Here is a 14,864-nt window from a genome sequence, read left to right as displayed (position 1 = left end):
TACATCACCCCTACCACTTCCAACAGGGCTGCTTCCAAAACAGCTTCACTTGCCCTCAGAGCGTACAGTGTTCCCTCTGGGACAAACTGTCTCTCTGCCAGGCAGCCCTTCCCATTCTGTTCAGGTGGGTCCATTTTTTCAAGGCTGCTACACATAAAATGATTAAGCTCCATCTTAAAAAATAGTTTGTTTTCCCCTGGTCCTATTGGGAAGTTGTCCTACAACCTTATTTCTTTGATGGTTAGAAATTCTCTTCCAGCCTAAACTTATTCATGGCCAGTTTATTGCCGTTTGTTATTGTGCCAACCTTGTGCATTAGCCTAAACAGTTCTTTCCCTCCTTGGTGTCTTACCCCACTCCCTTTGGATACATTTATAGAAAGCAATTATATTCTCTCAGTATACATTATACTAAGCTAAACAAGGAAACCTTTTTTTTAATTATTCTTCTTCTCTCATGAGAGAGGTTCTTCATTCCCTTGATCATCTTAGAAGCCCTTTTCTAATTTAAATAGACATAACCAATTGTTGTCTACTTTAAGTTTTATTACCTGTTTCATAGAGTCATAGATGCTAAGGTCGGAAGGGACCTCAACAGATCATTGAGTCCAACCCCCTGCCTAGGCAGGAAAGAGTGCTGGGGTCAGATGACCCCAGCCAGATGCCTCTCTAGCATCTTAAAGACCCACAAGGTAGAGGAGAGCACCACCTCCCTTGGAAGCCCATTCCAAATTTTGGCCACCCTTACCGTGAAGAAGTTTTTCCTGATATCTAGGATATATAGACTGTTGTTAAAGTCTTATATTAATTCCCATCTTCTCTAGCTTAATTAATCATTTCCCATTTGGCCTTATATCAAAAAACTATATGAAAATCCAGACACATTAGATCTACTGCATTTGTCTTGTATGGAAAATTGGTTATCTAACTGGCATGATGTGTGATTTCACATGCCAGTTTTTTCCTAGTTCTGGGATAGGAATGATCTGGTCCTGATAACTTGAGCATGTTGAACTTTTTTTGTTTTGTTTCACCCTTGAATATTGTAATTTCCATTTTTATATTCACATTCCAGCCAACTACATTCCCATTGCCATATTAAAAATCATTTTCCTTGAAAACTGAGGTGAACTTATTCTTTTCTTAGGCTGTATATAGATTATCTTAATTATGATCCTATCTTCACTTTTAAGTAGCATTACTGTTTTTTATTAGGCTGTGAATGGAAAGATCCTTGTGGGTAATTTTAAGCTTGTGAATTACTCTGATGCCTGTCAGGATAAAGTTGCCCAAGGAAACGTAATTTATGCCACTTATCATTCTAAAATGGGATAAGAAAGCATGATGTGTGTTGTCATTCAGTTCAAATGTATATATGCAAGCTTGAATGTTCTTTTATGACAATGGTTACTTAGTTTTAAAGGCTGTGTTCAGTAGGGCGTGTTGGAGTCTGTATTTTTAAGTATTTTAAAATGTTCGATCCTGTGTGTAAAACTTTTGAGGAAGCTGGAGAAAGAATTAGAATTATTTCTATCCATTGGTTTATGTGTGAGGCTGTAGCAGGGGCTGGGATGCACCCCTACTAGACCCCTGAAGGAGGGGCTGTGTCAGGGGGGAAACTTACCCAGCAGGGCCCAAATGAGCCATGCCTTCCTGGCACACTGGCAACAAGCCCTGGGGAAATACTTACCCGGTGGGGTCCGGGCGAGCCATGCTTCCCCAATGATGCAGGGTGTAACTTCTCATGCCTTTCTCCCGAGCGTCGTGCATCTGGACTCTTAAGAATCTCGCCATGGCTTCTTGGGCTGCACAGCCAGGCTAGTGGGAGTGGCCTCAGGTCAAATCCCCAGGGGTCTCTCCTGCCATGTCTTTGATGATAAAGGGTTTTAAATCAGGAGGACAATGTCTAGTCCTGTACCCCTGGTTCTTTCCCTTGGCCTTCCTCATGACGGCCTCTTCTTGGAGCTCCACCTCCCCTACACCCCGCCTAATGCCAACCGTGATGTTGCTTGTCAGGGCCGATGTTCAGGCCCTTCCCGGCGCTCGGTCCCTTTGGGGTGCAGTTGTTGACCACCAGTGTAGCTAGTGCCGAGCTCTCCCTGCAGCCCCTCTCTGCTGTCTGGTCTATGTGGAGCTGGATTCTACCCAGACTGCCACCTCCTTTGACGCGTCACTGATTCCCTGCTGCTGGTTGTTCGGTTCAGGGTCCCGTCCTGGCTGCGTCTGTCGCCTTCCCAGTCACTGGGGCTACTGGCTCTGGCCCACGACAGGTCCGCCGGCGGCTCCTTGAGCCCATGCTGGCCCGGTATTCCCTCCATGCTCCCTTCCTGAGGGAGCCACCAAGCCTTCTCCTTCTCTGCACCATCTGGCTGTTCTGACCCTTCTGGGCCAGCTGGGGATGCTCCTTCTGGTCCCCCCAGCTCCTTTCCAGGTGAGCCTTTTCTGCCGGCTCCAGCTGCCCGCCCAGCCAATTGCCCTTGGCACGCTTTTATAAAGTGTGCCCAGGTGGACGCGGGAGCCATTCCCGGCTCCTCCTAGCTCCTCCGCGGGTTTTTTTCTTTGATCTTCAGAGCTGCTGCAGTTTCACTTTCACCGCAAACAGCTGCGGGCGCGGCGTCCCGCCTTATCTCCCCTTCTCCCAGTAAGTTTTCCTTACACAGGGACAAACTCCAGAAAGGGAACTCACCCAGCAGGTTAAGACAAGCTATGTTGCTTGGCATGGCAGGGAAGAATGCCGGGGGGGAGGGAAACCCACCCAGCAGGGTCGGAATGGGTTGCACTTCCTCAGTATGCTAAAAGGAGCTCTGGGGGAAGAAGTGGGGAACTGAAGCAACACACCAGGTCCAGGGAATATGTGCCTCGGGAGTTGGTGCTGATGGCTCAGAGGAAGCTCAGGAACTTTAAAAGGAGAACACCAAAAGAGGTTCAGCATTTAATATCCAGGGGAAAAAAGATTGTGTGGCAGGACTGGGAGGACTCCGTTGCAACAGAGACCCAGCCAGCCAAATCTTTGTGGTACGCTGGGATACTGCAACCCCAAGTGAGTGACCAATCTGACCCCAGAACAAGATAAGTAATGCCAGATGGCGAGGTACTTGTGGGTTGACCCACCAGTTGGATGGATGGGGACACCAGAAGAGAGTGCTCAGTGAAAGGTTGTCAAGCCCAACAGGAGAGAGGTGCCATAGATGGTGTTAGCCTCGTGGGACCCTAGATAGCCCAGCCAAAGGAGAGATTTGCCTGGAGGGACTGAATAAACAGTCACCAGGTGTAAATCAGCTACAGGGAGCTGAGATGGACCTCCAAACCCGGGTTCTGAGTTGTTTTTTTTCCCTTGAGGAACTAATATAAACAAGGGGATGAGAGTCTGTTTTCCTTTTATTTTATTTTCAGTACTCCCAGGCAAGGGAGAGATATCAGGAGAAAGTAAGATCCCCTGAGCACCTGAGTTAGAGTTAATTTAAGTCATAGGATGTACACCTGGGATCTGGTGAGTTACCTGATTAAGAATCTAGGAGAGTGGTGGGTAGAGATCTTATCACCCAGGATCCACCAGACTGCCTTAAGTTAGGCTGGAACATTCAAGTGAGAGATCTGTCTAGATAGGATGGCCACCAACCCTTTGTGGAGTCGGACACCGAATCGCTCCGGGGAGAAACCGAGACCCAGTGACTTGCACTCATTGTCAGCAGAGATGGACGACTTATCACCCAAGAGGAAAGGGGCAGGGTATAGGAGTGTTGGAGCCCTCCAAAAGACCAAAACTCATCGTACAACCATCACTCTAGGCACTACCCATACTCCCAAAGAATAGCATAATATCAAGACAAGGCACCCACTCGCTCAGAGAGGCCCTACACACTGCTGCTGACAACAGAACTAGAGTTTCAAAGCCTATTTTAACACTTCTTATTAAATGACAAGGGATCCAGATAATTTTCTGGGCAGAAGCCAAAAATAACATGTAGAGGTTGACTTCCACTGATGTTAGAACATGCCTGTGCATTGGAAAGAGTTTTATATGGAATGTCAAATGATCTCCAAAATAGCCCAGGTGCAGTTTGTGCAGCTGTCTTCAACAAGTTCATTTGCTTGACTTACCTCATCTGTCAATGGAGCGGTTAGTGATCTGTCTTAGTTTGATAAAATAGCAGTTGGTTAAAGTCTAAAAGGAAGATAAAGCATGGATTAAAGTTGTACTCTGAGTCACTTCTGTATCATCTACAATAAACTGATTTCTAGTGGATACTTAAAAGAAATACAATAGCAATATTGTAAGCATGGTATCTGATAGGGGTGTGCAAAATGGGCCGTATTCGATTCGGATTTGGCCCGAATCGGGGACAGTGATTTGATTAATTGATTTGGATCACTGTCCCCAATTTGATTCGGCTGAATCTGAATCTGAAGATTCAATGCTTATTCGGAGAATCAGCGATTCGGCCGTAGACACAGCTTTAAGTGTTTTTTTTTCTATATACCTCAAGGTACCAGGTGCGGCTCATGAACGCTGCGATGATGGGGCGAATGGAGAGACCCACAGGAGTGTGAGGGGGCTGGTGCCTTCTGGGTCTGGGGGGGCACCTGGGGTCCCCCTGTGGCTGACCGCTGAGCTGGGGGGTGGGGGGCCCCCCAGCATGCTTGGCAGAGGACCCGGAAGTGGACCAGAAGTACAAAAGATTGTAATTGTTTAGCTGAGAGAGAAATTAAAAGACATAAAAATATATCAAATGGAGAATAATAGAATGCGATTAACCGTAAAACTCATAAAAGGAAATAAATTGTGCAATTTATAGTTATAGAACTCAAACTTATGACAATATGTTTGCCTTGGCCATGAACATATAGCTCACATGACTGGAGTGCTGTCATGGATGTGTATAAACTGTTCAAGAAGGACAGGCAGGGGAGAAGAGGAGGAGGAGTTGCACTTCATGTAAAGGAGCTGAATGATTGCTTAGAGCTCAAGTGTGAAACTGGAGATAGGCCTGTTGAAAGTGTCTGAGTTCAGGTGAGAGAGGAGATCAACGAGGGTGATGTTGTGGTGGATGCCTGCTATAGACCACCAGGCCAGGTGGATGAGAGGGATAAGGCTTTCCTTAAATAGCTAGTGCAAGTTTCCAGATCACAGGCCCTGGTTCTCATGGGGAGACTTCAGTCACCCTGACATCTGCTGCAACACAGCAGTGCACAGACAATCCATGAAGTTTTTGGAGAGTGCTGGGGACAACTTCCTGGTGCAAGTGTTGGAGAGGCCAACTAGGGGCTGTGCTCTTCTTGACCTGCTGCTCACAAACAGGGAAGAATTGGTGGGGAATGTAGCAGTGGAGGGCAACTTGGGCAGCAGCAACCATGAGATGATTGAGTTCAGGATCCTGAGGAAAGGAAGGAAGGAGAGCAGCAAGTAACTACCCTGGACTTCAGAAAAGTAGACTTTGGCTCACTCAGGGAAATGATGGGCAAGATCCCCTGGGAAGTCAAACTGAGGGGGAAAGGAATCTAGGAGAGCTGGTTGTACTTTAAAGAAACCTTACTGAGGGTGCAGGAATGAAGCATCCCAATGTGCAGGAAGAGTAGCAAGTATGGCAGAAGACCAACTTGGCTTATCAGAGAACTCTTCAGTGAGCTAAAGCAGGAAAAGGAAGCTTACACTTGTAAGTGGAAACATGGACAGACAACTAGGAAGGAGTATAAGAGTATTACTCCGGCATGCAGGGATAAAATGAGGAAGGCCAAAGCACAGTTGGACTTGTAGCTAGCAAGGAGTGAAGAAGGGTTTCTACAAGCACGTGAGCAACAAGAGAAAAATCAGGGATAGTGTGGGTCTCTAAATTGGGGAGGCAATGTAGTAACAGATGATGTGGAAAAGGCTGACGTACCCGGTGCCTTTTTCACCTTCATCTTCACGGGTAAAGGTAGCTCCCAGACTAGAACCTGGCAGCACAGTTTTAGAAGGAGGTGAGCAGCCAACAGTGGCAAAAGAGCAAGTTAGGGCCTGTTTAAAAAAGCTAGACATGTACAAGTCCATGGGGCCAAATAGGATGCACCCAAGGGTGCTGAGGGAGTTGGCTGATGTAATTGCGGAGACATTGGCCATTATTTTTTAAAACTTGTGGCAATTGGGAGTTGTCCCAGATGATTGGAAAAGGGAAAATTTAATGCCCATCTTTAAGAGAAGAAGGAGCACTTGAAGGAGAAAAAGGTGATTTAGGAACAGTTGGCATTGATTCACCTAGGCCACTTCATGCCTGACCAGCCTTGACTTCAAAAAAGCCTTTGACCTGGTTTCCCAAAATCACCTCTTAGAGAAACTGGCCAATTGTCACCTTGGGTCCTCCATGATCCACTGGCTGGAAAACTGGCTCCGGGGTCGGACCCAGAGGGTAGTAATTGATGGAAGTCACTCATCGTGGTGTCCTGTGATCAGTGGGGTCCCCCAAGGCTCTGTCCTTGGACCCATACTGTTCAACATCTTCATTAATGATGTGGACACTGGAGTCAGAAGCGAACCGGCCAAGTTTGCTGATGACACCAAACTTTAGGGAAAAGCATCCACACCAGAAGACAGGCGGATGATCCAGGCTGACCTGGACAGGATCAGCAAGTGGGCGGACGAGAATCTGATGGTGTTCAGTGCCAATAAATGCAAGGTTCTCCACCTTGGGAAGAAAAACCCGCAGCATCCTTATAGGCTCAGCAGTGCTATGTTGGCTAGCACTATGCAAGAAAGAGACTTGGGGGTCATCATTGACCACAAGATGAACATGAGCCTGCAGTGCGATGCTGCAGCTAGTAAAGCGACCAAAACGCTGGCTTGCATCCATAGATGCTTCTCAAGCAAATCCCGGGACGTCATTCTCCCCTTGTACTCGGCCTTAGTGAGGCCGCAGCTGGAGTACTGCATCCAGTTTTGGGCTCCACAATTCAAAAAGGATGTGGAGAAGCTTGAGAGAGTCCAGAGAAGAGCCATGTGCATGATCAGAGGTCAGGGAAGCAGACCCTACAATGACAGGCTGAGAGCCCTGGGGCTCTTTAGCCTGGAAAAGCGCAGGCTCAGGGGTGATCTGATGGCCACCTACAAGTTTATCAGGGGTGACCACCAGTATCTGGGGGAACGTTTGTTCACCAGAGCGCCCCAAGGGATGACGACTAGGTCGAATGGTCACAAACTACTACAAGACCGTTTCAGGCTGGACATAAGGAAGAATTTCTTTACTGTCCGAGCCCCCAAGGTCTGGAACAGCCTGCCACTGGAGGTGGTTCAAGCGCCTACATTGAACACCTTCAAGAGCAAACTGGATGCTCATCTTGCTGGGATCCTATGACCCCAGCTGACTTCCTGCCCTTTGGGCAGGGGGCTGGACTTGATGATCTTCCGAGGTCCCTTCCAGCCCTAATGTCTGTGAAACCTGATTGCCTTCTGTGATGAGGTGATTGGTTCTGTGGATGCGGGATGAGTAGTGGATGTGATATAACTTGATTTTAGCAAGGCTTTTAATATGCTCTCCCACAACATTCTTGAAACCAAGCTAAAGAAGTACTGGTTGGTTGAATGGACTGTAGGGTGGATAGAAAACTGGCTGGATCATTTTGCTCAGAGGGTAGATCATTGGGCTTAGACATGGCTCAATGTCTAGTTGGCAGCTGATCTCAAGTGGAGTGTCCTAGAGCCAGTTGTTCAATATTTTCATCAATGACCTGGAACACGGAATGGAGTGCACCCTCAGCACATTTGCAGATGATGCAAAGCTGGGGGTGTAGTAGATACACTGGAGGGTATGGCTAGGATTCGGAGAGACCTAGAGAAATTGGACGATTGGACCAAGATAAATCTCATGAGGTTCAATAAGGACAAGTGCAAAGTTCTGCACGTACGATGGAACAATCCTATGAAGCAGTACAGGCCGAGGACTGACTGGCTAAGCAGCAGCTCTGCAGAAAAGGACCTGGGGTTTACAGTGGACAATAACTGAATATGAGCCAAGAGTGTGCCCTTGTTTTGAAGATGGCTAATGGCATACTGGGCTGCCTTAGTAGGAGTGTTGCCAACAGATTGAGGGAAATGATTCTTCCCCTTTATTTGGCACTGGTGAGGCCACATCTGGAGTACTGTGTCCTGTTTTGGACCCCCACTACAGAAAGGATGTGGACAAATTGGAGGCAGTCCAGTGGAGGGCAATGAAAATGGTGAGGGGACTGGGAAACATGACTTATGAGGACAGGTTGGGCTGCTTTAGTCTGGAAAAGAGAAGACTGAGAGGATTTAATAGCAGCCTTCAACTACCTGAAGGGTGGTTGCAAAGAGGATGAAGCTAGACTGTTCTCAGTGGCGGCAGATGACAGAACAGGGAGCAATGGTCCTAGGTTGCAGCAAGGGAAGTTTAGGTTGGATATTAGGAAAAACTTTCCTATTAGGAGAATACAAAAGCACTGGAACAGGTTATGTAGAAAAGTTAATGGAATCTCCATCCTTTGGAGGTTTTACGCCCAGTTAGACAAAGCCTTGGGTGGGATGATTTATTTGGGGATGATTTATTTGGGTTCTGCTTTGAGCAGTGGTTGGACTAGATGATCTCCTGAGGTCCCTGCCAACCCTAATTTTCTATGATTCTATGATATTGGAATTGTAATGATATCACATACTAAAGGTTCCAGTATATGGCTTTATTTTTTTGTTATGAACATCATCCGTCATTCTTCAGGACACAAGATAGCTGATTTCTGGAGCTAGGCTTGGGACTTGCTCATTGCAAGTAATTCCATAATTTTTCACTTCCAGTTTTCTTGCATACTGTTCTGAACCGTGGAAAAACTGGCCAGTATCAGAGGTCTTAAATATCGTGCCTTGTGTTTGATTTTGCATTGCAATTGTTCATATTCCTAAAATGTAACTGACAGTCAAGAGAATTTGCAACAGTAACATATGATGTTGCTCAAAATCACAACTCTGATTAAACCAAACTGTCTCTGAAAAGAACCTTTAGTGATAAAGGAAATAACTGCCTCTGATTGTTACAATGTAAGATAATGCACTAAGAAGGAGCTACTGCAAAGACTGGTATTTGCCAACTTGAAAAATAGGTAGATTTCTTGGGACAAGATTTGTGTAGTCTGAATGATGATAATACTCAAGATCAGAACTCCATAGTAAAATGCTTTTCGGAGACTTGATTATATATGTAGTCCACTGATATTGTTGGATGGTGGGTAGGAAAGCATATAGAAAGAACAGAATGACTGAAGTTTGGTAGTTGGGATGAAGAGGCAGGAATCAGTTAACCAAAAGCACAGTGAGAGGTTATGGTGTTAGTGCTGGGATAGGGGTAGGGCACAGGTAGGGAATCAATGACTGGTATGACACACTGCTGTATGATAGCCATGGAGATTTCTTCTGTCCTGAAGCTGTTGTAAGTAGCAGTTAGGCAGTGGCTGATTCTGCACCATTGAGTGAATCTATTCTTCATGGAGTTCAGCTGTGTTCTCTAATAAGTTAGACCAGAGGTTCTCAAACTGTGGTCTGTCAACCACCACTGGTCCACAAGCTCCATTCAGGTGGTCCGCAGAAAGGTGACCTAAGGCTAAAGCTGACAAACATTACACTTGATTTCCCAGAACGTTGCAAAAAAAAACAACCAAAAACCAGGCACATCCATCACATTAGAAAGGTAAGACTACTGATATTAAAATATGAGTTATGTGCTTTAATTTTTAGAACAAAAAAAAGTTTATTAAGTGGTCCACCAAGACCCTCAGCAATTTTCAAGCGGTCCGTGAAAAAAAGTTTGAGAACCACTGAGCTAGACCATTTGCTAAAATCAAATTTTGCACCTTTTTGAATTTTAAGTGCCAGCATATTGTTGTATGAAAAAAACCTTTTTTTTTTTTTTTGAAAAGGGCAAGGAGAAGTAGTTTCTGGTATGGCTTACAGATTTAAATATAGCATTTATATTAAAAGAAAGCCTCCAAGTAATTAAATGGCTTTGCTTGCTGTTGGTGGTAATGAAAGAAACAATAAAGCAACTCTTATGTGTTAAGGGCTCTAAAACAGCTTAAAGTACCTGTCTTTAATCCTGGATGATTAAGGCTATTCTATAACAAGGTCATATTCAAGGAGATCAGGGATGTCACTGAATGATTCCTTCTCTTTTATGACTTCATTTTTCATTGCCACTGAAGTGATAAACAATTAAAATTCAAACAATTAAAATGTAAACACACCAGAGCATATCATTCAGTTACTCCCAACATGTAATAAAAAAGTGTCTCCCTAATCAATAATTGCTTATTATGACTTACAGTAATTATACAAAACATTAAGATGCTTAGCTATTGCTTTGGAAGAACTGTGGAAAGGAAGCTGAAAATCAGGATACTGTAACTGAGAGGGGGATCCTGGCTACAAAATGTTATTATGAAACTTATCAAAATGTTTATGTTCTTAACATGTCACTAAAGGCATCACTTAAATATTTCATAAATATTGTGTAGAAAAAATTACTATAAAAATCAGTAGAGCACTAAACTTATTTATTTACCTTTTATGTTGGCATTTTCCCCATGATATCTACTTCCTTACTCCTTATTTCCAAGTTCTGCAAAGCTTTATAAATGAAGCTGAGACAGCTGCAACTTCAGGCAGAGTTGGTAGCAGCAGGAGTAGGAAGGAACAGCATACTTCCCTAAATATTGTGGCACTTGTTATACCCTCAGTAGTATGAGTTAGTATTCAGGTTTTCTGTGGCTTTCCCATTCTGGCGTGTGGCATTTCATCAGCTTATGCTTTGCTTGCTTTCCTTTTTTCTCCCAGCCTACTTCATTGTAATGAACTTTACCCAAAACTCATCCTTGTCAAGAGTGTGATGCATAAGCTGGAAAATAAATTTGGAGTAGCAATGTAATGTCCTGCTGCCATTTCAGAGCATTTGCCTGCAGGGTGGTAACACTATCATTGTTGGAACATCTCTTGAGCCTTCTGTTTTTCAATGCCAAATGCCACCACATTGAGAAGTTGAGGGTAGATAAAATTTGTATCTTTGTATCTCTGCCTTTTACTATTACAAATACAGAATATAATGGATACAGCAATATAAAAAGGAGCCTCTACTTGACCTGAGGGGAGGAAAAGAAATCTTGTTTTAGGGACTACACTTCTGTTATTTCTAGTTCAAAAGATCCCTCTGGAACTATAGGGGAAGAGGAGCAGGTTTTAGGGAGGACCTTAAATGTCAAAGTTCCCAAGCCTAGATAACCCATTGGGCTAATATGATTAAGGCAGGCTGGTTGCTGGAGCCAACAGTACATGAGAGAGCACTATGACTATGTACCAAGTTACTGCTGGTATCAGTACATGAAAGAGCAGAATGTCCAAGTATCAAATATTGCTGGGTTGTGTGAGGGTGATCTTTAATACTAGTTCCAAGCAAGGCTTGAATTTATGTTTCTGCACTACTTTCATGTAATTCCAGGAGGTCAGGAATAGGAAGCATTCTGTAGTCTTCTTTAATAATAGTCTACAACATGACAGTGTTATTAAAGTAAGCTGTGGCATTTTGTGACCTTTCATTTTAGAATATTAATCTTTTTTCATAAGTTTGTTTTTTTTTTTTACTTAAGTCTTATTGCTCTCTTATGCTGTAACATATATTATATCAGCATATGCTGTATTCTGAGATCTGCTTAGTCTTTCTTGTTGTGTTTCTTGTTTAAAACCCGCTATATACAGGAGACATTACAACATGTTCGTTAATAAGTTTCTTTATTTTATATCTTCTGTATTTGGCCTTTGTTGTTGTTAAAATCATATTTTAGTGATAACATTTTCAAATGGGCTTTCTTAAATGGTATATTTCTGTACACATACTGTATAATGTATTTCTTACACAGTATATTTCTGTCTGTAAGCTGTATAATGTATTTATTTCTTGTACATCCAGTTATTATAGATTTTAATATTAAATAATTAACTCATTGAATTATTTCTTTACCTGCACATTTCTGCCCATGTTATACATGCAGTACATGCTTTGTTTCTTTTTCTCTGCCTTTACCTGGCTTTTCAACAGTTGGTTGGTTCTGTTTTCTGTCCTATTTAATGGACAGTTTATTTTTTGAAGTAGAACCCATTATTAGCACTCTTTGGTCTATATTTACTGTTATTGATTGTGCTTGACAAATTTACTGTTTTGAAAAGGCTCAATAGCATTGGTCATTTGTGCTGGGTTGCCAACTTAAATGTGCATTATGAGACAGTGAATCAACGCTGAAATAACAGCAGTTCAGAACAGACCAATTTCTGGTGTGTTACCTGTATGTCTGCAGAGGACCAGCCAGAAGATAAATGTTCCAAATTTTAATGCCCAAAGCCTGCTGACCAGGGCATCCAGAAGCAGAGACCACTTACGTTTTGGGGATGCATCAGGTCCTTTTGTCAATAGTTGAGTTGCACCTGTCTTGTCTTTGCAAATGATGATGAACACTTAATGCTCTTTTAAAAAACATTATTATAGAATGCCTATATAAGCACAGCGGTATCACAAATAAACATTCAGTTATTTTACACGCATGATATCAAACCTGCATAGCAAGGTTTTGGTTATGCAATAATACTATAGCCTGACTCTTCTATTTTTGTTTTTCATGAATGCTTACTGAATATTGACTTGATTGGGTTTGATTTATAAAAGAAACCAAGGAAATTCAGATACTTCCAGCTTTATAAGTAAGAGATCCCTAACGGATTTTCATAAGACTCTTCAAAAACAAACATTTCAGTCAGAAACACTGGACAACAATGATGCACACTATCAGGTATTTTTCTTTTCAGCTGGATTTATTGAATATTATATATTTCCTTAAAGCTTGCTTTGTTTAAAACCAATGTTGTTATGTTTTTTTTCAATATAAATCAAATGGCTGCACTGTGTGGATGCTGCCTTAAGAGAAGCTCTGTAGCCAGTATTTCCAGAGGTCATGTATATTAAGGCAAATTTAGAGCACAGATCAGTGTGAAAAACACCCCAAAAGCCTCTGCTCAGCTATTTCTCAAGGGCTTGTCACTTTGCCAGGGCAGCCTCTTGAATATGTGCATGTATGCACTTGCAGCTTTGTAGCTTGGCCTCAGGATCAAAGTCAGAGGCAGTTTTACCATTGTCTTTTGCTAAAAGCAGAATCAAGCCTTTACTTCTGAGATCTTGTGATAAAGGATAGTGCAGATATAGTTTCCTCCTGGCTATGCTCACTGCCAGCCAGCCAGCACCTTCACATTTTACTCCAGGCTGGCTCATTGTGGCATCCTTATGGAGGGAAGTGTTCAGTTACTTGAGCCTCTAGCACCTCTCTTTTGGGAATCTTTATTTTAGAAGAATAGTACCCAGCAAAGTCTGTGCGAGTAGAAGCTGGCCTAGACCTTGGGGTATATCTGGTCTGGTGGTGTTAAAGTAACTGAATACAGAAATATAGTACAGTTCATGGTACAGTGCTCCCATTGCTCTTTTGTAGTAATGAGAGATGTCTGTATACACTGCCTGGTTTCTTTGCTATTATCCTAGCTCTTAATAAAGAAAACCCAGCTCACAACCAGACTTCTTAAATTGGATTCCTTTGAACAGAAATCCAGTTAAATCCCTGAAAAATAGAGTTGGAGCACATCTGGAAGAAGACATCTCAGTGGGTCATTAATCCAACCCACTACTCTAACCCATCCCAGCTAAGCCTTGCCCAAGCATGAGTGACAATTTAATTTTTCTCAGTACAGTTCCAGCTTCATTCTACAACTACTAGCCATAGAGCAAAGAAAGCTAAATGGTACAGAGGGGTCTTATAATAGATTGATTTGACATCGGAACTGTTATATTGTTTTATTTATATTGTAGTAGGACCTAGAAACCCCAGTCAGGAATTGGGAGTCCCAATGTGCTAGAGTAGTGTACATGCTCATAACAAAAAAGATTATCTATTCCCATCAGGGTTTACATTCTGAGTGTATTGTGAGAGGCAGCAAACACAGATGGGTAGAGAGAGAAGAATGTGAGAAACAAATTGTATAATTATCAGTGGTCATAACACCAGCTACCTTGTCATAGTCTGGTGCTTTGTAGGCCTCACAGAAGAGATGAGTGAGGAAATACTTTTAACAAGGCTAATTCTGATTAATGACAAGTTCTAGATTACTCCAGTTTCCAACTTGCTCTTTCTTTGTAAGAGGTTTCACTTAGTCCCTCTCCTACAGGCAAGCCTTGGACACTTAAGTGGACTCTGTGATATCTCATCAAGAAGCACTCTCACTTCATCTGAGTTCGATCTACGAAGCCTGCAGCCTGACCGTCGACTCGAAAATCTGCTAAAACATGTTAGTGCAGAGGACTTTGAAAGGCAGAATGAAGAAGCCCGGAGAACCAACAGACATCCAGAGCTCTTTGCCCTCTATCCAACAGTGGACGAGGTAAACTCATACTTCTGAAACTCTCCTTAGCTGGTTTGCAAGTCAAAGGGAAGAGCACTTTCAGACAGTCTCAGTTAGATGAACTCCATTCCAGTAAATATTCTTTCTTCCTTAAAAAATGAAATGCTTGCCAATTGGGGCAATGCATTATGGTCTTGTCTAGTTACAGATTTAAGGTTCCATATAGAATTAATAACTGCTTAATAATGTGATTAATAATAGGAAGATGCTGTAGCTATACGGCCAGTTCCAGACTGCCCAAAGGAACATCTGGGAAATAGGATCTTGGTGAAGTTGCAGACTCTGAAGTAAGTATCTTCCTATGCCTTGTGGTTTCACCAGCCTTCATGACAAACTTCATGTCACTTTTACATGCTAATTGTCTCGTAACATACAGTATATTTACATCATTTAGAGTAGATTTC

General features: G+C 43.1%; 1 protein-coding gene across 2 annotated transcripts in view; it reads left to right on the top strand.

Annotated features, from left to right (window-relative positions):
* The window catches only part of DOCK8 (dedicator of cytokinesis 8), a 156,298-nt gene that overhangs the window by 52,139 nt on the left and 89,295 nt on the right, over positions 1-14,864 (top strand). For both annotated transcript variants that reach the window (XM_014608664.3, XM_006261239.4), the window contains exons 5-7: positions 12,683-12,806; positions 14,227-14,439; positions 14,662-14,747. In XM_014608664.3, the coding sequence (XP_014464150.2) occupies positions 12,683-12,806; positions 14,227-14,439; positions 14,662-14,747 (423 nt within the window). The remainder of the gene's footprint in view (positions 1-12,682; positions 12,807-14,226; positions 14,440-14,661; positions 14,748-14,864) is intronic.

Source organism: Alligator mississippiensis, chromosome 3, assembly GCF_030867095.1.
Source record: "Alligator mississippiensis isolate rAllMis1 chromosome 3, rAllMis1, whole genome shotgun sequence".
In the NCBI taxonomy this organism is placed as follows: Eukaryota; Metazoa; Chordata; order Crocodylia; family Alligatoridae; genus Alligator; species Alligator mississippiensis.
The sequence above is the reverse complement of the archived record's forward strand: the minus strand, read 5'-3'. Positions and strand labels throughout refer to the sequence as shown.